Here is a 24545-nt window from a genome sequence, read left to right on the forward strand (position 1 = left end):
ACATCTCCTGGTGTTTTAGCCAGGGTTGTGGCATGGAAATTGCCCGTAAATATTTTTTCTGTATCAATGCTACTCAGCTTCCTTAGAATGCTGCTAAACTGGGCACTCTTCCCTGGCATTTTCCTCACACTCTCATCTTTCCTAGAATATACTTTTGTGAGAATTAAAGCTAGAGAACAAATGCATTTCTTGTTCACATTATTACGAAAAACTCACTACAAAAGCCAAATACTTACTTACCTTTGGAGTTGGACTCTTCCTGCAAATAAATCCTCTGTGTGACACAAACAAATGAGGAATATTACCACTGCAGCCCTGGCTTCTCCAGTGTCACAGGGCAGTAATGAAATGCATCCCTCGGTACTTTTTATTTGAAGTGGGGGTAACATAAATCCTTCATCATATCAAGGCTATTTTGAACAGAACCAGCAGTGAGATAAGATCATTTAATGAACTTTGCAGCCCCCTGCCTGAGATGACCATGAAACACAGGCCCCCTTGAGAGTATGCATCCCTCCCACACTGGCAGATACCTCAGAGGGCATGACTTGGCAAGTGCTGAGAATTTTCTTTAAAATGCGTGCTAGTATTATCCATTTTAATATTCCTCCTGTGAAGCTTGAAAAATTCCACAGTACTATATTAGCTGTAATGGAGGCTGAAATGGTGTGACAAATCACACTTGGTTTTGCATTACAGGGTGACTTACAGAAGTATGCAGTACTTTGGTGCTGATCATCTAAGGATGTGTTCTTGATTATGACCTATCACACAATCTGTTCTCTTCAAGGCAATCATCATAGGAATTGTCTGTTTGGTTAACATTAGCTGACAAAATACTTTAAACCAGCACTAGTTTTACCATTTGGAGTTGTTATAACTCTATTACAGATGCGCACTTATATCATTACATTTCATTTTCTGAGGAAAATATTTTGTAGGTTTGGTTGATGACAGATGTATGTGCTGATCTCAGTTTTCATTAAATCCATCTACATTGCTAATATACCATATGTGGCTGCTGGCTTAAGTAGTATTTATACCATTGCTGATTATTTTAACCTTCCTTTGTTGTAATTTTTCAGACCCCAAGTAGCAAAAGCAGCAGCCATTAGGTGGATGCTTTCTGTGGTTCATATTTACTTACTTATTTTTTCTGCAGTCAGGTTTATAGCAGAAAAGCCTGAGCAAAACCTGGCAGCTGCAGCCTTTCTCTGTAAAGGAAAATCTAAACTCTTTCCAAATACTGTTCAGCTTGTTTAACTCCTTAAATACATTAAGATATTAACTTTCTTCAATGTGTTGTCCCACCTCATATCACATGAAACCACAGAAATCAACTCTTCCCTCTACACATGTGATAATAACAAAGGTAATGTGGTCTCAGAGCTTTTGATCCTAGATAAATGCATGGCATTGAAAAAAAACGTATCACAGGTAAAGTTGATTGCTCTATTTTTGGAAAACCAGATCAAACTCTGGCTGGCTTTGGAATTCACAAGCAAATACAATCTGCTGGGTGAGTATTAAAATAATACAGTATTATAAAGACAGGTTGGTGCCCAGGCTTGATACAGCAGCGGTGCTGACCACCATGGTGCTGCAGAGCCACAAAACCACTTCCTTGCGGTTTAACTCAGAGCTTGAGTAAATTCCCTTTCTCCCTAAACACATCTAGCTAAATTTACAATAAATCAGAGCTTTGTTTTTTACTGTTATAATGTAGGCAATACCTCCCCTAAACATTTGCAAACATCTAATTTCAGGAGGGGACTTCAGTGTCCAGGTTTCATCAGACCAGAGCATGTATATCTGGTCTCATACGCTCTAGATCTGTTGACATTTCCGCATTTGTGCAGATTAGATGCCCTGTGTAAAGCACAGCCAAAATGGCATAGACATTGCACACACTCTGATCATCTGCAGTAGATTAGATACATCTTGCATGATACACACTGACTGTATTTACAATGAACAATTCATCTCTGCATTCATAGAAGCCTCTTATGCAAGATATATGGATACCCAGCATCCAGAAATCACAGACAGAACTAGTACTCTGCTGGGCTACCCATATCTGAAGAGAGAGTCAGGTGACAAGTGACTAGAAAGACATAGTTCACCCTCAAAAGCAGGGCAGCTGTCAAGTAAGCTTTTATGTAGTGAAAATTACTTAGGTAGGTTGTGCACCTCAGCCTTTGTTTACTTCATAAGCAAATCTCAGAGCTGCTTACCATAACCGACCGGTTTGTATGACAGCACTCATGTCTAGTTTGCAAAAGTTCGTGTAAACACCTGCTTAATGTCGTTTAGCAGGGAGCACAGAAGAATCTGTAAAATGACTGACAAAGTGCAAACCTTTGGAGGGCCTGATGTGTTACTTATCTGCAGCGATCAAATTCTGCCTCGGTGTTCTGACTGTGTGCTGTTGCTCTTGTGTGGGAGAGTTGGAAACAGAAGTAGGATTCAGCTCTTACTCTTACGCCAGTAATGTTGGTACGTTTTACTCGTATTTTGTCAGTCTGGCCCCTTCACTCTGTGTGTGTTCTTAGACCCGATGCTAAAGAGAAGGAGGTGAAAGGAGAAGACATTATACAAAATCTACAAGAACTTGCTAATCAAGTAAACATCTCATGCCTCTTTTCTCTTTGATGCTAGAGAAAATAAAATCCATAGAGGTAAGTTTTTAAAGCAGATATTGTAACATGTTGTTGGGGTGACTTTCTTCTGTATTCACTGTGCATCTGGTATTCACATCCTTCTTGTTCTTCACTGATGCAATGGCAGTCAGAAAGCTGTGAGGAGGGATTTCTGTCACTACTGGACCTTGCCCTCACTGGTCCAGGAACAGCACAGGTCACAGCACTTTTAGCAGCCCTCTCCAAGGTTCACAAATTCCAGAATGAAGCAGATGACTCAGACAGTAGGTAAGAGCCTGATCAGGTTAGGTGTCTATCTTCCCGTGAAAGTTGTTTGTTAACTCTTTTTGATGCTTCTGTAAGTATTTACAGTGTGAGGCTTTTTAAATTTGCCTTTGAAAACCATCAGACTGGGTCCTTTAGTGGGTGTAGTACTCCACAGTGAAACAGCAGACAGGAGGTTCCTCGGTGGACTGTCCTGCAGCCGATGCTGTGCATCATGCCTCTGTGCGGAGGGCCAGTGTTTCCCTGTTTCCCTGCTGCGCATGCATTGATTTCAACCCTGCTATGCTGCATTGGCACCTCTGAAAGTGCATCTGGAGAAAACAAGTCTGCCTAGAAGTGTCTAGCCCTGCCTGCTGGGTATGACACTGAGTGTTGGATTAAAATATATGGCAAAAATTGTCATGACTGGTCAAATGAACAGGTCAATTAATTTCACTGAGGTTTTCAAAACCATTTTTCCTCTCTTGGGCTGAGCCTTGGAGTGGGCAATGAGAAAAAAAATCAGGATTAACTAAGAACTGGAATTCCACTTTACACACAAGAATGCCTTTTATCTACAATGGATTTTTCCTCTGAGTGCATTCTGGATGGTGCATACCTCACATCATCTGCGCTTATGACACACAATTGTTTTCTTTATAATACCTCTTATAGGACAATCTCAAGGTCAGTAAAGCAGCAGATTGAAGAGCTGACATGTTTTATTAGCTGAATGAAACTTCCTATTGACACCACTTAGATGACATCTGAAACATTTATAGAGGTCGTTTAGTGTTTATTGCAATCATGATATTGCCTTTGTGACGTAGACCAGAAAAATTAGATATGTAATATCCACTAGCACCTTTTGGTAATTCTCTTGTTAGTTGCCTGCCTGAAGCTTTTTTGTGATTGTATTTTTCCAGGAATGTAGAGTTTTCAAGCAGTTTATATTGCATCAGGCTGAAATTTACCTGCTAGAGCTGCTAGATACACAGATGCTTTCCCATGGAAGTGTAATTAGCCTGGCTCCTTGCACTGCAGGGGGGAATTCTGCTACAAAGGAAGGAAAAGGCTGCTAGTGTCACCTGCTCTCTCTCTGCATTTCCATGTGTTTGAAACTACCTTAAAGTCCACATCAAATGAACTTCTATAGAGACCTGTGCAGAAAAGGTTCTATGATGATGTGTTGAATTTGCTTGCAGATTTGGCCTGGATGTTTTCCCATCTTACTATGGCACTGGAGTTAGGAACTCAATTGCTCTAGATAGCCTCAGGCATCAATTTAATGAGTGCAGGAAAGATGTTTTTGATTCTTTGTTAAAATCAGCCGATGCAAAGCATGCTCCAGTGCACATGTTGTTTGAGCTGGGGTTGGGGCTGTTCTACCCCCATACAAACCATGGAGAGAGAACAGTATCTCAGTGGGGTAATGCAGTCTTCTGTGTCTCTTCATAGCACTATACTTCCTAGATAGCCAAATTTCAGGTGCTTCGGTTAGATAAAGTTAAAGGGGATGAACTGGAGCTATTGGAGACTTCAAGCTTGCAGTTAGAAAATTAATGATGGTCTACAGAGACTTTGATATTGGTATTAATTTCCATGGGATGATGTCAGATACTTGGTGATAGGGAAGTAGAGAGTTAAGGCAGCTTATTAATTGTGTGTCTTTTTATCTTCTTTTAATATTTATCAGAACTTAAGTGTCCAACCCTTCTGTACCTGTGACAGAGGCAAATATCACTTCGCTGTTTTCTTTATGGAAGCTCAAGTCTTCCTCAAGATCATCTTTGGACGAGTTTGAACAATTTTACTTGGGTAAGGTAAGAAGAAGGATGATTAAGGTGCCTATACATCCCTATTTGCTTTTAAAAGTGAAATTCATGGTCATGAGTAAATCTGTGGTTGGAGTCCCTGCGTAAATACCTCAGGGATGGTGTAGCTGTGCCCCTGCTGTACCCCAGCTGAACCCCAGTTTTAATTCAACTAAAACTTGACTTAGTACTGAGGATAGGGGTACTTAGATGTACTCACTTTCCTCCTACCAGTGTATCAGAGGGAAGAGATGTGGCTGAATTACATCTCAGAGCACCTCTGTGCTTCCCTACAGTGCTTTACTACGGCCAATTAACCGAACTGAGAAGCAGACTGTGTTTTGCTGCTTCTTGGGTCCTGTTAAGACTGTATCAGCATTAAAAAGACAGCCCAGACTTTATTCTGGTTGGCCTGAGACTCAGGAGAACATGAATGTGAGATCTGAGGGCCCATTCTACCTCTTATGTGGGCTTCCTGGAAAGAAATCTGATTTTAACTCTTGCACTCAATCCAGTAATGAAAAGTAATGTCGGATGTGAAAGGTTGTCACCAACATGTTTTTTGTAAACACTGAGACCCAAACTGACCATTATCTCTTAGAAGCTGCCATTATAAAAGTCTCTGACTAAAACAATCCTCAGTGAGCAAAGATTGCTAGCAAGATTACAAAGGTACCAGGTATGTGTTAAGTAAAATTTAAGTGATGGCAGATTAAGATCATGTATTTACACGAGAGAAGGGAGTGGCCTGGGTCATTACATAGTAGCAGACATCAGCATCCTGAGCACTGCACTGTGAAAGCTCTGCTCATTTAGTTGCATGACTTGCTGTGTGAATAGTTTGGAGACACAGATCTGTTAGATGTGAAACAGCCAAACTTGAAGGAGGGATGAAAGCAAAGAGATATGTTTTTCTGTTCCGACTTGATGATCTTAAAGGTCTTTTCCAACCTAAATGATTCTGTGATTCTATGATTCTCCTTTGCATTAGTGCATATAGCTAACACAAATTAGTATAGATGATAAATAGTTTTAAGTGTGAGTGCTATGGCCAATTAAACCACTTAGACTACTTCCTAAGTATGGATTTAAATGCTTAATATCATGTACCAAGAGTTGAAACTTGTGTCTGTAGTTGTTGAAAGAGGACCACAGTGACTTCAAATGGAATAAAAAAAGAAAATTGTATGTTGCATTGGCTAAGAACATTTTTCTGAATGCGAGCAGAATAGATTCTTTCCTTGCCTGTTGTGTATGTTAGAACATCTTGGAACACAACATCAAAAAAATAAGTGAAAAGAATAGAAAGAATGGAAAGAAGATATTTTGTAACGAATGCGCCTGGTATTTAGACATATTAAAGATAAAAACTGTCTCAACTAGCTAACAATAAAGATTAACACAAGGATGAATTCTAGGAAAACAGAGCGTCAAAATAGTATCCTGAGGTGAACTTAGCTAATTAGAATAGAAAAATCCTAGCCCACTTTTATCTGTATTATATGTAAATGAGTTAGATCATGTGCAGATGTGTTATGTTGTTTAGATTAGAGTCAGCAATTTTAACAACCAATCATTATGAAGTATGCTAATTAATTGTGTGATATAAACTGTGTGATTAAGGCAAGGAGGTGTGCTGCTTTGGACCAGGCATCTGTATCTGCGCATTTACGTAATAAAAGAGAATACCTCGACTCTGTGTGTAAATTTGGCGATGCACACCAGGTAACGAACCCAAGTTTTAGGACAACATGTACATATGGATTGCTGACAAAAATTTAAAATGTTTAATGTGTCAAACATATCAATCAAATTCGTACAAGGAGTCATTATATCCCTAGCAAGTATCAAAAGAACCTTCACAAAATGCATTATCCAATGTCTTCAACTTGAAGGCAAAAGTTCTTCAGTATAAGTTTGACCTATGCTAAAGTTACTCTGGAGTTGAATTATCCAGAAAATAATCTTAGCTGAGCAGGCATTTAAAATCTCTCTTTGCAGGAAATTGAACACAAGATTGAATAGGCTCAGAAAATTCTTCATAAACATGTCAGTGTGTAGGGCTGTTCTCAAAGCACATCCCTGCATTCATTTGAGCTCTGCTCCCTGGACTAGCACCTTCCTGTTCATCGTGTACACAGAAGTGTTAGTGGAGACACATGGGTGGTAGTCACTAAATGCCCTGCTCCCGGCCTGTGTTTCTTTCCCTCTTGTGATGCTACTCTGCAGCTGAGCACCTCACTGTCTGCATAGTGGAGATTAAGTTTTTACGAATGAAGAACACAGTTCAGATATGGGGTAAAGTTTCCAGGTCGTGGGCCAAGGATACCTTTGACAGAAGAGACCAGTCTGCCATTTATTACTCTAGCTACAAATCTGGATGGATCCCATCCCTGACGAACACGACTGGCAAACTAGTAACAATGGACGAGGAGAAGGCTGATGTACTGTACAACTTTTTTGCCTCAGTCTTCACTGGCAACCTCACTTCCCACACCTCTCAAAGGCGTGGACCTCAGGGCAGGGACTGGGGGAGCAAAGCCCTTCCCACTCTAAAAGAACCTCAGGTTCATGAGCGCCTGAGGAACCTGAACTTACATAAATCTATGGGACCCACGAGATGATACATCCCAGAGTCCTGAGGGAATTGGCTGATGTAGTTGCCATGCTACGCTCCATGATATTTGCCATGATATGATGGCAGTCAGGTGAAGTCTGCGGTGACTGGAAAAAGGGAAACATGGCACCCATTTTTAAAAAGGGTAGAAAGGAGCACCCTCGGAACTACCAACCTGTCAGCCTCACCTCTGTGCCTGGGAAGGTCATGGAACAAATCCTCCTAGAAGCTACACTAAGGCACATGGAGGACAGGGGGGTGATTCAAGACAGCCAGCATGGCTTCACCCAAGGGTGAAACTTGCCTGACCAACCTCATGGCCTTCTATGATGGAGTGACTACATCAGTGGGGAAGGGAAGAGCTACGGATGTCATCTATCTGGACTTCCGTAAGGCCTTCGACATGGTCCCCCACGACATACTTCTCTCTAAATTGGAGAGATGTGGATTTGATGGATGGACTGTTGAGTGGATAAGGAATTGGCTGGGTGGTCACATCCAGAGAGTACTGTTCAACAGCTCAATGTCCAGATGGAGGTCAGTGATGAGTGGTGTCCCTCAGGGGACCATATTGGGACCAGTACTGTTTAATATCTTCATCAATGACCTAGTGGGATCAAGTGCACCCTCAGCAAGTTTGCAGATGACACCAAGCTGAGTGGAGTGGTTGACATGCCTGAGGGACAGGATGCCATCCATAGGGACCTGGACAAGCTCGAGTCCATGTGAACCTCATGAGGTTCAACAAGGCCAAGTGCAAGGTCCTGCACCTAGGTCAGGGCAACCCCCGGTATCAATACAGGCTGGAAGATGAAGGGATTGAGAGCAGCCCTGCGGAGGAGGACTTGGGGATACTCGTGGATGAAAAACTGGACATTAGCTGGCAATGTGTGCTAGCAGCCCAGAAAGCCAACTGTATCTCGGGCTGCATAAAAAGAATTGTGGCCAGCAGGTTGAGGAAGGGGATTCTGCCCCTCTACTCTGCTCTGGTGAGACCCCACCTGGAGTACTGCATCCAGCTCTGGAGTCCTCAGTACAGGAAAGTCATGGGCCTGTTGGAGCGGGTCCAGATGAGGGCCACAAAAATGATCAGAGGGATGGAACACCTCTCCTATGAAGACGGGCTGAGAGAGTTGGGGTTGTTCAGCCTGGAGAAGAGAAGACTCTGAGGAGACCTTATTATGGCCTTTCAATACTTAAAGGGCACTTACAAGAAAGATGGGAACAGACTTTTTAGTAGGGCTTGTTGTGATAAGACAAGGGGTAATGGTTTTTAAACTGAAAGAAGGTAGATTCAGACTCGATATAAGGAAGAAATTTTTTACAATGAGGGTGGTGAAACACAGGAACATGTTGCCCAGAGAGGTGGTAGATGCCCCATCCCTGGAAACAGTCAAGGTCAGATTGGATGGGGCTCTGAACAACCTGATCTAGTTGAAGATGCCCCTGCTTATTGCAGGGAGGTTGGACTAGATGACCTTTAAAGGTCCCTTCCAATCCAAAGTATTCTATTATTCCATCTGACAAGAGGATAAGGACAACCTTCTTCTACTTGGTTTGCAGCAGAATTAATAACTTCATTAAACGAACTAGCAAAATCAGAAACATACTTTTCGCTTTCCACCTGTGTTTAGAAATTGTTTGTCTTGAAGAGAAGACTGTTCTTGTTCATGTCATTGTCACTTCTAATCAGCACAACACAGTGCCCACTGGGCTTTACCACTCAGCAAAGAAGATGTTTCCTGCTCTGCTTCATGTTCAAAGCAAGTCTTTTTTTTCTTCCCTCTCTCCAGTCCTCTCTGTAGACTAACTGCTCCAAGTTTCTGGCCATTGTGTTGTACATATTCATACAAATCTACCATATCAGTCTTTTCTGGGAAGCTATCTATTGTAATGTGACAAGAGAACCTGGCCCTAGTGGACTGTATTATGTATCGGATGCCTTCTGGCTTTGAATGCAATTACTGTTACACGTTTTGACTTTCAAGAAGATCTCAAGGATGAATCAGTCTCTGACTTTCTTGTCAGGGAGGTGCCTTATGGATAAGGGCATTGGATGACTATAGAAGTCCCTAGTGGAAGCACATTAATTTGAGTGTTTCGGACTAGTAGGGTGAAGACCTGAAAGTGTGGAAATCTCTGAGAAGACCTTAATTGGATTGTCCTCTTGTTATCTTGGTCTGAGCATCCGCTCTTTTTTCAAACTGTACCACAATTCATGTAGATATTCTTGGAGCCTTGGAGCTGGCAGCCAGAACACACTTTGATGAGTCACGAGCGCTTAGCACCTCTGAAAATGAAAAGCCACATGGACAGAGGAGACCATTGATGCAGAGAGTGCAAAAGATCCCTCTAACGTGCCATTGTTAAGGTAACTATGTAAAGCAATGGCCCTATAAAAGAAATAGGCCTGAAATAGTAACCTCCTTCAGTATAGTGTAAGCCCCATGAAATCAGTACCAATGGCTCCTCTGATCCTGGCAAGAAGGCTGCCAGTGCTGAAAATGCAGCTTGAATCCCTTGTAACTCCCCCATTTGACTTCATATTCATTATCTTGTGTAAGCGGTTGAGAGATGTATGTGATCCTCACCACAAAAATAGGTCTTGTTGATATTCATCCTTTGCAGGTGTCTTCCAGTGGTCCTGACACTATTTCTAAATTGATTTATTGATTTTTTTTAAGATTTTAAGGGAGTTGACCATTTATTTTCAAGGACATTGAGGCTTTTTGGGGAATTTGTTTGGAGGTACCTTTTCTTCACCCTGGTGAGCTCCTATTATGTTCCTGGAAACTGACTGCTCTTATATGACCACTTCCTCCTTTTCTGCCATGATTTCCCCATTAGCTGGTGCTGAAGTTATCTGCTAACAGCTGTGTGGGGCTGGGTCCTTGAGCTGTTCCTCTAATTAGCTGCACTAGGTGACTGCATGGACCAAGGAAAAATGCGTAAGGTTATATGAGATGTGCAAAACTTACACGTTAATGATTCCTTCTGCAAGTCACACGTGTCCTATACCCTGTGACTTCACATCTGTCCCCATGATATATTCCCTTGTGTTTTGTACATATCTCTGCATCCTTGAACCTCACTAACCAACAGGAAGGGACGCTTCAGGAGTTAGTTCATCATTTACTAGGGGGAAACTGGCCTCTCCTTTCCAGATCCATTTTCTGGAATGGATTTCCAAGCTTGTGGTTGCTGTACAACCAGTTATGCTGGAGAAATTTGGGGTTATTTTTTAACCAGGTGACAGCAAGAATGGTTAAAAACCATTACTAGTCATAGATTCTGGGTTGTTATTCCTGCCTGAATCACAAGTGCTGGTGGAGAATAAAAAGAGGACCAAAGAAATGTGCTGTAAGCCGGTCTAGGGAGAAGCATACACCTCAACCAAAATGAAATCCTAACCACTATCTATAAAATCATCTGTCACAATAATCAGCCATAGCTGAAAAATCCCTTCCTGTTATGTTATGTTTCTGTTAGTGAGATTAAGGATGGGGAGTAGCATTTACCAGGCTTTGAAGTATGTTACTGCTCTTGCATTTCTTCTTTCCTAGAATGCTCCTTAGACCTGCCCTTAAAAGAAAAGTTACTCAGATTTCTTTTTTGATCAGCTGGCTATTAGAGATGATCTTTGCATACCCTATCTTCAGGCTGTTCCTGAAACTCAGCTCCCTTGCTTCTTCTTGGTGCCTGTTCTTTACAGAAGAGGTAGAAATCAGATCTCAGATCTTTTCAGTTTAAACTGAAGTTATAGTGGAGGGTGGGCTCTGTGGGAGATGGCCGTCCACAGATCCATGAGCGCTTGTCTGCTCCATGTGTCAGCTAGAAGCATTTTGGGCAGAAAACTTTCATATTTTGAAAGTGAGGATGAGTTGACTATGCTATTTGGAAATGAAGGGGTAACACTTGTGGACTGTATATGGGTTTGCAGGTAGATTTTGGCAAGGAATGAATACGTAGTGAGACAGTATTATATCAATACACAGAAGACTCTTGGCAGAAAAGATACATACCTGTGGTTTTTTACTGCCTTTAGCTTAATGGCAGCACAGGTGTGGTGTTAACCTCGCTGCACCTGTAAGGATTTTGTATGAAGTTGGAAAATGGTCATCCAGCATAGACTTTTCCTCCAGTCATTAAAAGAAGGCAGTTCACTGCCCTAAGCACCATACAATTTTTCCTGACCTTAACAGTTCTGTGATTTGGGGTACAGTACACTGGCATAACTAAAGTACCAGTCTCTTTTTACTCTTAATTCCTGAGAACGTTATCACAGGCAGAGCTGTTTACCCATAGCTTTTTCTAAGGTTACAGCAACGCTTTAGTTTGCCTAGCAGCAGCTCTCATCCGTATTCAGGAGCAGAATGATACAGTAAAGGGGACCAGGCAGCATATACCACAGTACCTGTTTCAATATATTTTGAATTATTGAAGAAATATTTTTACTGTAGCTAAGATAATCACATATGCAGAATATCAAGGTCAGTGCATGAGACTGTTAAGGAAAAACAGTAAATGCAGCAGATAGATAACTAGTTTATCTCTTGGGAACGTTATTTCACGCACTGACACATTTTCCTCTTCAGCATCAATCTATAAGGCTGAGTTCTCTGAAGTGCTTTAATTAACTTATCATCATGTACTTATTTATGGTGTCCCCAAATTATATCATCAAAATACAATAGCCTATTTTCTACCTCTACTCTATAAAATGTTCCAAGATCTGAATATTTATACAAAACAATGATTTTTGAAAACATACATTTTCAAGCCTATTTTATATGTGTATCTTGGCACACTGTCAAACTGTAATTGCCAGCAGCCAGGCAAAGCATACACTCTTGAAAAGTAACAAGTCCCTGTTACTTCTTTTCATCTGGCTATCTGATAAAACTCCTTTAAAATTAGTATTCAGCACCTCAGAATCCACGCGCACAGGGCTGGTATAATTTGTCTTTCTGACACACTTAACCCAGCAAGTGGGTTCCTTGGTCTCTGTCATAGAACAGTAAGAGTAAAGGTAATTATTTCACTTGGTGTAAGTCTTTGCACAGTGATACAAGAATTACTCCTCATCCCTGCAGTAGGTCGGATCATGCTTATTTGCTCGCTGCAAGTTTGATTTAACGCAAGGGATTGCTGATATGAAAACCACTTGAAAAAAGTAATGTATTATTGCCCATAACTTTAGTTCTGTGATAACCTTTATGTAATTGTTTGCTCCTTTTATCAGCCTAAGATTTTCTTTTTCATAATTGCCTAGGAAAAACTGTATCTCATTGATCCTACAGTAAATGTAAGAACAGTGTTTGCTAAGTGCTGACGGTATGCTCAGCTTTAGTACATACAGAGAGATACATGGTTTGTAGTCAAAGTAGCAGAAAATAGCAGCTTCATCTTTTGAAAATTACATTAAAAAAATTGCCACCTTGCATTCAAATACTTGCTGTGGTTTGCTTTGCGTGTGTTAGGTTTTATCAGTAGTGTGAGGCTCAGGAAGTCCTTTGTTAGTGCTACATTCAGTCTCACACTTGTATCTGACTGTAAAGTTAAGAGTCAGTGTTATTAACTTCTAATGATGCCATCTCCTGGCGAGTGGCGCCTGTGCTGGTGTTGTGATCTAGGAGCAGTACAGAGAAGATGGAAAATAAACAGCAAAACCAACAGGGCTGATAAAAACATGTCTGAAGTAGGAGTGTGTGCATGCTAAGGGTCCTGTCTTGGAGTATGGAGCCAGACTCTGTGGAGACAGATACTTTATTAACCGTCAAAAAATAATCCATCAGTTTTTGTCAGTTGCTGAGGGCAGTTCATTCTTCCTATGCACTTGTCCAGTGTCTATCACAGCAATAATCTCAATCTTGGTCAGGGCTTGTAGGCTCTCTACTAATAATATAGGCATGTTTTAACACAATGATGTTGTTTTCAATTCATGTTCATGGCTTTTAATGTTATTGTTTGCAGTGAATCAGCACACAGATTGCTAATAAAGTCTCATCTTCTTCGCTCCATTCCTTTGGGCTTTCTCCTTCTTCACTTTTAGCACCTTCAGTGATTGTGGCATCAAAGCTGGCACCAGAATTGCCTTCATTCACCAGGCATGTATGTGCACACACCAACATGCATGCAACAGTGCCAGTTCATTGGCTCGACAGACTTTTAATAAGCAATCTCTCTGCAAATACTGGATCAATCTAAATTTTTAACACTGGTAATGAATGGTGTCTTTGTCTCCTGTTGAAAGGTACACTTGGCTGCATTGGGGAACTTCTGTGTAGAACAGTGAAAATGGCTCTGTCAGTTCAACAAAGTAATGGGACTGAGTTTCTTCCCATGTGATCCTATGGGGGATCAAGTTACTGGTTGTTGCTGCCTTCATCATGGACTGAGCTTGCTACACTTTTCATTGTAGTGTATATTTTCATACCTTAAATGATGGCTATTTCTCCTTTTTTCTGGAACTTCTACAGATTTCCATATCCTTTACAAAGTGAAGGTGACAAAATGGCATGTATCATTCCATTAACAGTGTCATTACTGCCAAATACGTAACTATATTTTTCTCTTGTCCCCATGGGATGTTGTACTGCTTATACACTGTGATGGGAATTCATGAGCAGATTTTCTGCCCATTGACATTTAGTTCTTTCCATTGTCTCTGCATTCCAGGCTGCTGTGTTCTTTTGAAAATAGGGCCTACAATCTTTATAACTAACTAAGCTATTAGCATGAAAGCATGGATTATGTAACCAGTTTTGGCTTGTCTAACTGTGAAGGGCTCCCCTTCACCTTTGTTGCATGTCTCTGCCACATTCCTGTGCCAGTGAAGATGGTCTAGCTGGAAACTAGGCCAATAAAATCATGAAAGAAAATTTTAGATGGATAAGTGAGTTGACTTGGCTGACAGCATGGCTGTGCCTGATACCGGTACAAAGGGGACAGTAGACACATGTCTTTGTGGTCTTGTTATCACCTCACACTACCTGAGAAATTTGCAGCATTGGGCATATACTTTGCACCTGGAATTCGCATTTGCTACCTAGTTTTACTTGCATAGATGATTCCCTGTTGGAGCTGTTGGACTGGAGGTTGGCCTATGTACATTTTAGCACTGATGTCTTACTGTTGAACTTTTGCAGTTGTTTTTGGTTAGCATCACTCTTGACAGGCATGTCACTAAGACGATGTGCTCAGGTAAAAGGAGAACACAGCATAGGGATGTACTGAATTGATTTTTGTTGCATGTTACTGCACTGCTGAAGATGTACTGCAAGGCATTTCTGCACAAGTCTTTTTTTCTACTGAGTTGCTACTCACATGTCCACACAAACAGAGCTGGGGTAGAGCCTCTGTGAAAAACAGTGGAAGGGAGAGACACAGAGTAGAGAGTACACTCCTATATTTCTTGTTTCCTCTGAAGACCGATGTTAAAAGCAGGAGGAAATTTCCAGCTGTGTTACTAACATGCATCATAAATGTTATTGACTAAATTTAGCAAACCAACACCAGAGCTCAATTAATATCCAGCATCACATGGCCTTCATAATCTACCTTCAAACCTAAAGACAATGTTTACTGACACTTCAATTTCCAGCTGGGATTTCCTCCTTGCACAAGAAGCAGCTTTGTTACTGGTGCTGCATTACACAGGTTTGAGGTGAGGGAACATAATGTTGTGAGTGAAAGAAAAAGGCTGATGTGTAAAGCATGGTACTTGACAAGTCTGTTAATCTTCCTTCTTTTTTTAAACTTTTTGGTCCAAGAAACCGTCTTCAGAAGAGTTCATGTATGAAGTCAGGTGGGAAGGATCTTCAACACCTATTCATTTTGATCCTGACTCTCTGCTTGTTCTGTCTAAAGATTCTCTTGCAAAGATTATCTTTCCAGCACTGTACCACTTCTTTATCTTTAATTAAATTTTTCATGGTACTCCTTTCCATACTTTTTGGAAAGATATAATCTTGGCGATATGAAAACAGAAAGCACAGCTTGCCCCACAAAACTTTGTGGAATTTGACTAGACAGTTTCTATCAGTACAGGAGACAGAACTGTCTGTTTCACTGGTCTATATATGAGATTTCCTCTTAGTGAAAACCTTTTGAAATGCTTTATGAGTAGGATGAGTCACATAAAGCTTTCTGTTTAGTGGGCAGATACAAGTATCATATTGAAGAGAAGGGGCAAAAGACACACTGCTGTTAAGAGATGCAGAATATTATGTGCCATGCCTATAAAGGAAGTTAATGTTCAGCACTGTTGTGCTGTCTGATGGCAGAAGACTCTGTATGGACGGGTTGAAATTGTCTCCCACAGTCCTGCCAGACCCAGTCTTGTGACTTCGGGCCTCACAGGTTGTATGTATATTTCTGCTTGCAAGTCTCTGTGCCTAGTGAAAGGTGACCAGGTATGCCCCAGACAACCTATGAAGCTCAGAGAGGTATCTCAGCTGGCAGAAAAAGAGATCTTCTGAGTCCACGGGGCCAGCTGCCAGGAGGCTCACTCAGAACAACGTGCCTTCTCTAACTAGTGGGACTATAACGCCAAAGCCTTTCTGGCTGTTTTCTGTTGAGCCTTTGCCCGTGCTTCTGTCCTGGTGGTACATTCCCAGCATTTCATCCAGACGTTATAATACAAATAGTATCTGAATTGAAGCCTCACAGGCTGGTTTATAAATTGTAGTTTTGTAAGGATGTGGTTGGGTTTCAGCAGATGAAGACAGCTGCTAATGAAAGCTATTGCTGTGCCAGCATGTACCTGAATACAAATGCCAGGTCCAACATGCATAAGGCATCTGGTTTGATTCCAGTAGCATACGGCAGCTTCACACCCTTAACAAGAAGTCACCCTCACAGCAGCGTCAGCCAAGGGCGAGGTCGATCAGCCAAATGTGGAGGGAATTACATGTTTTAATGTCGTCTTTGACCAAAAATGTGCTTTCCAATCACAAGGAGCACTCGTGACGCTTGGGTAATTTTGCAGAGCGCAAGTATACAGCTGCTCACTTGTTGCTAAGTCTCCCATGCTCATACATGACTGTGCTGTAAAAAGGTGAGACAGGCAATGAATTACAGGCGATTATTGCAGGGTGACTAGATAGGCGTCCACAAGACATAGGCGTCCACAAGACATAGGCCTATAACTTGCAATTCACAGGGCTGCTCAGTACATGAGCCTATCTGCTGTATTATATCACCCTTCCAATAAAGGGAAGCCAAAATATAAAGTTGCTATATACTTGCTCAGGCACATGAAACTGGTGGGTGTAATGATCCAGACACATTGCCTGCTGACACACTGTTAGAGTCAATGAAAGACGAATAACGCAATGTGTGTGGGTAGACCTTAGCAATCCTAAATATGCCAATTAAAAAAACCAACTCTGGATAAACAACTGTGGGAAATTACTTTTCTGTTTTGGTTGGCTGGAAAAAAAAGACCTTTTTCACAGTTATAGGTGAGGGAAGGCTATTGGCACCTATAGGCACCATTAACACTTCTCACAGACAACAGAAATTCATCTCTCCTTGCTAGGAATAAAGTCACCTTGAGAGATAACCATCAGATACTCAAAGTGACACTTTCTCAGCATCTGGTGCCTGCAAGTTAGTTTTTCAGGTTTGTATGAGGAAACCTTGGTGCACTAGATGGTCTTTATGCAAAACCAGTCTCTTCTTTTAAATGGGCAGTGCATTAAGGGCAGATGGCAGCATCCCCCTGCGGACCTGTGCTGGGCTGTGGAGCCCCAGCTCCGGGGGTTCTTGGCCGCAGAGGGGGCAGTCCCCATTGCCATGATGCTTCCCCGGTCTGGGGTCCTTATCAGTGGCATGCCCCGAGGAGTGGTGGAGGCTGGAGCGATTGCAGGGGTGAAGCTGCGGAGGCCAGTCATGGGCTGCACCATTTGTTTTAGTTTCGGAGTCAACTGTGAGGAGCGGAAGGCCTAATGGCTCTGGGGCCTGCGAAGCATTTGATAAGTATTTCTCTTTGAGGGTCTTCCCCCTGCCCAAAAGTGGCTGCATGTAGAGAGGGCACATGCATGAACTTGTGGCAACAGATGTCCATTTTGCTGGGACGTGCCATGTTTGACGGAGTGGCCCATAAAGAGTTAGCATGAGGCTGGAGAGCAAGCATCGCTGTTTGCTATAAACAAACATTAACAAAGTGCCTGTAATTGCAGTGTTAGAAGGTTGGCCAGGCCTACATGGTAGCAGGGGAGAAGAATAATGCTTTCTTTTATCTGTTCTTGCAAACAGCTGGAGACAGATAAAAGCGGAGACAGTTTTAACCTAAGCAAAGATTGTGACTGTGTACTTTCCTTTGTTCCTCAGTGCTTTCTGTTTTCTTCCTTCTTAGTTACATTTTTATTTGCGAACGAGACTATGCATGGGACTGCTTCTGAAAGTTTTTTCTTTTTTTTCCTCTTCTTTTTTTGTTTAACTTAAGGAGATACCTGTTTCTCCTCAAACTCAACTCCTGTGGCTGCCTCTGCTTCAGATGTACGCAAGGAGAACAGGCTCTGTGCTCCGTTCTGCCTACTCACGGCAACTTGACACAAAGACCAGACAAACATCTTCCACAGCTAACCGTCACTGAGTATGTGTTTTGCTATAGTATGGTAGCAATCATTTTCAGATTTTCCAGTAACGCAGAATGCGATGGCATGAGATAAGAGAGAGAAAAGTCACTGTTATCTTAAAAACAAACAAACAACTAACTTCTATCACTTCTTCCAGGCACACAGGAGAAAATTTTCAAATCCTAACATTCAGAGTGACTAGTGATTTACACTGACATTAATTAGAATCACTTACCAAGCTAAGTTCTCCATGCAATGCTTTGAAACTGTAGAAACTGTACCTTGCTGCTTCAAATTAGATGCCTTGGACTGACGTTTTGGTACAACAGGAAAATGTTGCTTTGCTAGACTTTTCAGTTGCTCTAATTCTTCAAGTCATACCGATCCAATAATGTATAGCTCCATCAGGGTGACTTTTGCAGGCACATAGGCTCATCTACATAAGGAGTTATTCCGGAACAGCTTTTCCTGATTAAATCTGCTGTGGACGTTATTGCAACTGAAATAGCTCTTCTGTTGTAAAACCTGTATTAGACCACTCTTTCTTTTTGTTAATTGCAATTTCTTATGGCTCTGTCTGTTTTCTGTAGGGATAAAAAGTAAGTATTACTTCAGATATATTTTTACTGTACTATGTATTTTCCACATATCTTGCTGCCTTCGTTCAAAAAGTAAAGCCTATTTGAAGCACATTACAAGCTGTATTTCTTACAGACTTTTCAGGTATGCGTTATGGCAAGCCAAGATGTTTTCACAATGGCGCTCCTGCAATTTCAACATCTGATAAATAAAGGCATGACTGTTTTCCTCCAGTTGTTCTCTTTGATATTTAATTGTCCTAAGCTGGTACCTGCTTTCCAAAGTCTGTGGAAACACAGGCATATGGGTACAGACAAGTTTGTGAGAAATAATGAGAAAAGGACCGTTTCTGGTCTAGTGTATCTTATGTGAAGAGTGAGAAACCTTACTCTTTCCACTCAGGTCTAGGCTGTAGAAAGGAGCAGTCTGACTCCTTTGCAGTATTTAACATGAATATGTTTTTATACAATGACTCAGTACGAAAGTCTGTTACTGAATAGTCATAGATTCAAAGGCAGCCACAATATGTTGATGATGTATCCTTCTCTGCTTAAAAACTGGATTGTTGTCTTGGTTTGTGGCACCAAAGAAATTAATAAAGAAGTTTTAAGAAATAAATATATTGAACTTTTAAAAGTCATTAAGGATTTTATACATCAATAATATCTTTTAAGCCAACAAAATTATAAATCTGATTGTTTCTATGTGGTAGCTCCACATTCAAAGAATGAAGATAGATTTTAGGCTTCTCTTTGCAATTTTTTTTTTAAACAAACATGTTACTGGCATTTTATAAACTTGCATTACAAATGCAGTTACACATTCCAAACAGTTTTTATTTTACAGCCTAGAAATACTCACATTTAAATGGTATATAAATCAAGACAGGTTTCCTATAGAAGAGGTTTAGAGGTTGCTCTTTGCTGTCCTTTTAAAAAGAAAAGAGCTCATATTTCTAGCATGTAAAATAAAATAAACCCCCAAAAGACAATTAAGTATCTGCTGTATGTTTTTAAGAAACAAGCTTCCTGCCTAAGATTATGCATATGTACAATTTAGCTATAATAAATAATAATAAAAACTGAAATACTATATAACTTTTAGAGTTATTCTGCATATTAGAGTTTGAAATATATCTATCCTTAAAACTCTCCTCTTCAAATTTCAGAGTGTTCATTCTATCCTGACCTTTTCTTACTGTTTTGTTACAGGATACAATACAATGAGAAATGGTAGATAAGCATTTTCCATTTTAAATAAAGCCAAACATAAAATCTCGTCAGAAATGAAATCATCTTTATTTGTTAAAATAGTTGTACTGTGTACAAAGGAAATAACCATAATTTACCATACTTAAGGCATAGAACATTGGGGGTTTTTTGCTTCCACTGGAAGAACAGTATTTTAGAACTAAAGAATTGTTAGAATCAGACATTGATAGCAGTCATAAAATAATAATATAATAATAAATACTTCACATTCATATAATCTGAATTTATAATAATCCAAGCAATTCAGCATTAACTAACACATCTTAATCTGCCTCCAACATGTAGCTGGAAGTGTCTTCTGTAGCTCACAGAAGAAAAAAGTTGTATGACTCATGGTGAGGGTTACATCAACCCTAAGATATTTCCCTTTGTCCAGTTTCACAACTGCCAACGGCAGAGCTCCAGGAAGACGGTGAGCAAGCAAGCAAGTGCAAACACTGTTTGCTGTAATCTTAGCCCATTAGAATATAGTCTGGTAATTTCCTCCTTTTCTGATTTCAGTTCTACAAAATATCAAGAAAATAGAATGGTTAATGAGTAAAACGTGTAAATTTCAGAACACAAGCATTTTCAAGATACTTTGAAAGTCCTCCGACATCTCACAGGTACTTAAGTTAAAGGTATCAGCTGTTAAAGCCAATCAAAGAGGCTGTTCTCAGGGGAGAGATGTGAATAGATGTCCCATCAATGATCGTTTGAGGAGCAACTGATAGCACTTATCAGCTCTTGCAGGCATTAATCTCAGAATAATCAAAAGTAAATACCAAGCAAAAGCAAGAGCAAGATCTTCACAAGAGGTATGCACTCAAGTCTGCATGTAGCCTTTTAACCCTTCCTTTAACAAGAAGAGACTTCATTTATTTAGCACAAGCAGAAAGCCATACCCTCATGCATCTGAAACCCACTCAGTCCCTGCTCAGAGGGTGAGCAGATGATTCTCCACTGCCACCTTTATTGCCTTTGCTAAACTGAGCTCAACAATAGTAAGCAGTAGACTGCTTTTACTGACCACGGCAAGGCCTCTTAGGTCTTTTGCTCCTGTAACAGGAAACAACAGGGCTGATTCAAAGGTGAACACCCAAGGGAACTTGAACATTTAACTCTTCTGAAGAGTGTAACGAGCCAGTTGGGTGCCACAAATAATTAGTCAATACAGAAGACTTCAAGGCAAAAGTGGTTTTGGTGGTGTTTTTTTTGTTTTGGTGGGGTTTGTGTGTTTCGGTTTGTTGTGGTGGTTGGTTTTTTGTGGGGTTTTTTTTTTGGTTTTTTTGGTTTTTTTTGTCTGTGGTTGCAAAGATAGGAATGTCACCTTTCTTTTGCATTTCACTTATTTGGACTTGTGGGCTTACCACACGGTAGGGCATATTCTGGGGAACTAAGATGCTCAAGTTTTGAAATTTGTATTTACTTCTGAGTTGGTGGTATAACTCAGGAGTTACAGCTTCTGTGCACTGCTACTCAGATAGAAATCTGGTCAGGAAAGAAGAGGCTGGTAGTTCCCTGGGGCGCAAATGAATCTTGAAGCTATTTAGGTCTGTTGTTTTCTTACCCTGCTGACTAGCGATATGGGCACAACTGAAGGAAAATATATTACAGCACAGGGTGGGATTGAGACATCGTGGATGGAGAAGGGCAAGAATATTTTGCACTAACTTTGTCACTGGTGATAAAATAATATTAAACTCTTTTTAGTCATCTGAGAGTATTGAAAATAGTCTGGATCTCAGCAGCCGGTTCTCCATGGAAAATAAGTACCTGTAAAGCAATCCTTCAAGTGTTTATGCTAGCTGATACACGTTTTCAAAAATACTCAAACCTTTATACAGGGATTTATCACAGGCTGATGTAATAAAGACTTAAAGTAATATAGTGCTTTTGAAGGAGACTGGGTGCTACTACTTTATACTGATCAGAACTATGGCTACACGTTTTTTTGTAGAGTGTGCTCAGTCTTAGAACTCTGTACAAGAATATTTTGAAGATTAAGATACAGATCTTAAAATAAGGTTCAGACTAGTTTTCTGCCATTTATGTGTTAAGTAGCTTGTGCAAGAACATGTAAGTTTTCAGTACTTGTTTCTCTAGTGTAATACTGGTTTCTACCTCTACCACACCAGTTCACAATACTGTTTTTTCTTTCCTCATCTAAGAAACATTTTTGTATGCTTGGATGTAGTTTAGTTGTACAAATTGTTGTGGTTAAGTGGGAAGTCATAGACATGTGCAGCTTTTGCAGAACAGAGAAACATTTAAACCCTGTAATTTTCAATTAAAATGGGGGAACGTTTCCTACTGCACAGCTTTATAAAGATCTCAAAGTATTTTATGTGATGTACTATACAGGCAACAGCAGTATTATTTACTGTCTCACTAATCCATTCTCTGAAGCAAGGTAGGCCACTGCAGAAGTCTAAACAGAGCACATACAGCATCCTCTGAGTACCCCGCCTTTGCAGAAGGCAATTCTGTTACCCATAAGATAAAAATGGTTGACAATGCCATTCCTTACCACAGTTATCGTGCATTATTTCTGAGAGACAGTTCAGAGTACCATAGCCGCACCGACACAGCCAACAGCCCTTCAGCACCCAGGCGCCATGGGCAATGCTGCCGCAGTTGCTGTCAAGGACAAGGGAGACATTTGGTATGTCCCTGATCCCACCACACAAAATACCCATCCAGAGCAGCTAGCTCACTCTTTCTGGTTTTGGTCTGGTTTTTACCTTTGCCGCTCATCATGTTCACAGTATCTGCCAGTGAAATGCTTTAGGCAGGCACAGAAAGCCCCTAGGATACAGGTCCCTCCATTTTGGCAGCAGTGTCTGTTCAGTTTTTTACCTGCAAGACAATATTACACAGGTTTCCAAACATCCTGGGGGCTCTCAACCTCCCCTTTTCTTCACTTGTTCTCTCAGGTTTCTCCAGTTGCCAAAGGATCTTAAGAATATCTAGTTTTATTGTCTTTAGAGACAATAAAATTATCTGCCTGTTAGGAGTGTTTGTTCAGTTAAGCCCAGTTTGTTTAGTTAAGGATTAGAAGCAAACGACTAGGGATTATAGGGCGGTCAAGAAGCAATGCCTGGCAAGTCCTGTAGCAGCAGCAGCATATATTCAAGTGAAATATTTCACTTTGACGGAGGAAGGTTTCAGTCATGCCAAGAGACAGGGCATTGTTACCTGGAAGTGGTGCTTATTTTTGGAGAAAGGAGGCTTTGTTACTGGGAAGAGTTGCTTATTTTTGAGAGGGGAGGGGAATGTTCCCTCAAGAGTTTCTCAGACTCCGGGGACTGAGTACTAATCTAAAACTTTTTATATGTGGAAGGAAACATAATTATGTCCTCGATTTTTTTTCCCCCTGTTAGTACTCTTGCTTTCCAATAGCTCAAACTTTTTTTTTTTTAAATGAAACTTTTTGGTCGTGAAATATGATGAATTTTTTAAAATCAACATAATTACAAAATTTTACTAATATTTTTGCAAATCCAAGGGACCAACCCCTTCTTAATTCCTAGTATCCTTCCCTGTTTTCCGTTACCACCTTTTGCAGGTAAGAGGCCCCCGGTTCTACCTTAAATTTTTACAACCATTTCCTAAGTGGTCACGGGAATAATTTAAATGAGCGGCTACAGAAAACCAACCGGCTGGAATATTCCAGGACAACAGTCAAAGCATTACTGTGATATAATATTTAAAAAGCAATTTTATGGCATTGCTTAAATAAATAATGTTACCTACTCTCTGTAATCCCAGTGAAAGGTACCAATGCCCTGGAATTCTGCTGCTTTCTGCTTTCGTAACTCTGATTCATGTCACTGAGAGCATTTATAATAGTCCCTTCGTTCTTGGGCTGCTGCTTTTGTGCTGTGGCATTGAGACTTTTCACATGTCCTTCATGTTCTTCTTTTTCACGGCCTTGACAAGAAGTGCAAATATGGAAGAGAAGGGTAGCTTGTAATGAAGCAATGCATACTGTAAATGTACGAGAGAACGGGACGGTGGGGGGGGATACACGAAATTTTCCTTACCTTTTCCTAAGTGAACAGCCTGCCAGACCAGAGTCACAGTGAAAAGAATGCTACAAAAAACAAAGAGTGGAAGTAAGTTTGTGATAATACAACACAAACACCATAACGAAGATGCGGGGGTGGGGAAGGAGCTTTTTCAAAGCTTTATCAACCATTGATAATATAAACTATAAATATTTTATGCAGGCAGTAATTCGAATTAACACATCAAAAATCTCGAATTAAGCTTGAAAATTGGGGGAGGGGGTGGGCGACAACAGGAACACGCACATTAGGCTCGCTTCCAGAAAGCTGCGGATTCCATACATTTGCTGATTGACAACCAGTACTCTTTCTGTACATTTCTTTACCAGAACTAGGTTGTTGCCAACAGTTACAAATGCAGCAAAGGCAAGAGGAAGACACTAGCCTTCACTTCACCCGCAGTTCCAGGTACATTGTTTCCTTTCAGCTTCCTGGCCTGATTATTAACCAAAAAAAGCACTGCAAAAACGAAAAGCATCCTTGGCTAGATAAGGTACCTGGCAGCTCAGGCAGCCTTACCTAACATGATTTCCCCAGTACATTTTCCTGCAGCCTGAAATACCCGTGAGATCCTCCAGGAAAGCTTGAGCAGAAGGAAGAGGTCCAAAGCTCCTCACTGAAAGCTGTTGCATGCAGCAGTCCTCACACCATACACGGCAACAAGAGAAGGAGAAAGGAGGGTGGATGAAACTTTTCTCTTTCTGTCCAGCTTATAACAACGTCGAAAAG

General features: G+C 40.8%; 1 protein-coding gene across 1 annotated transcript; it reads right to left on the reverse strand.

Annotated features, from left to right (window-relative positions):
* Window positions 1–20145: 20145 nt before the first annotated feature.
* LOC104251974 (cryptic protein) lies at window positions 20146–24448 on the reverse strand. Its single transcript, XM_059834233.1, has 6 exons — window positions 24336–24448; window positions 23793–23842; window positions 23503–23679; window positions 22491–22605; window positions 22277–22386; window positions 20146–20270 (listed from the first exon to the last, which is right to left on the reverse strand). Exons 1-6 carry the CDS (start codon window positions 24446–24448, stop codon window positions 20146–20148), a joined length of 690 nt encoding a protein of 229 aa, XP_059690216.1.
* Between the last annotated feature and the right edge of the window lie 97 nt (window positions 24449–24545).

Source organism: Gavia stellata, chromosome Z (assembly GCF_030936135.1).
Source record: "Gavia stellata isolate bGavSte3 chromosome Z, bGavSte3.hap2, whole genome shotgun sequence".
NCBI classification, from domain to species: Eukaryota; Metazoa; Chordata; class Aves; order Gaviiformes; family Gaviidae; genus Gavia; species Gavia stellata.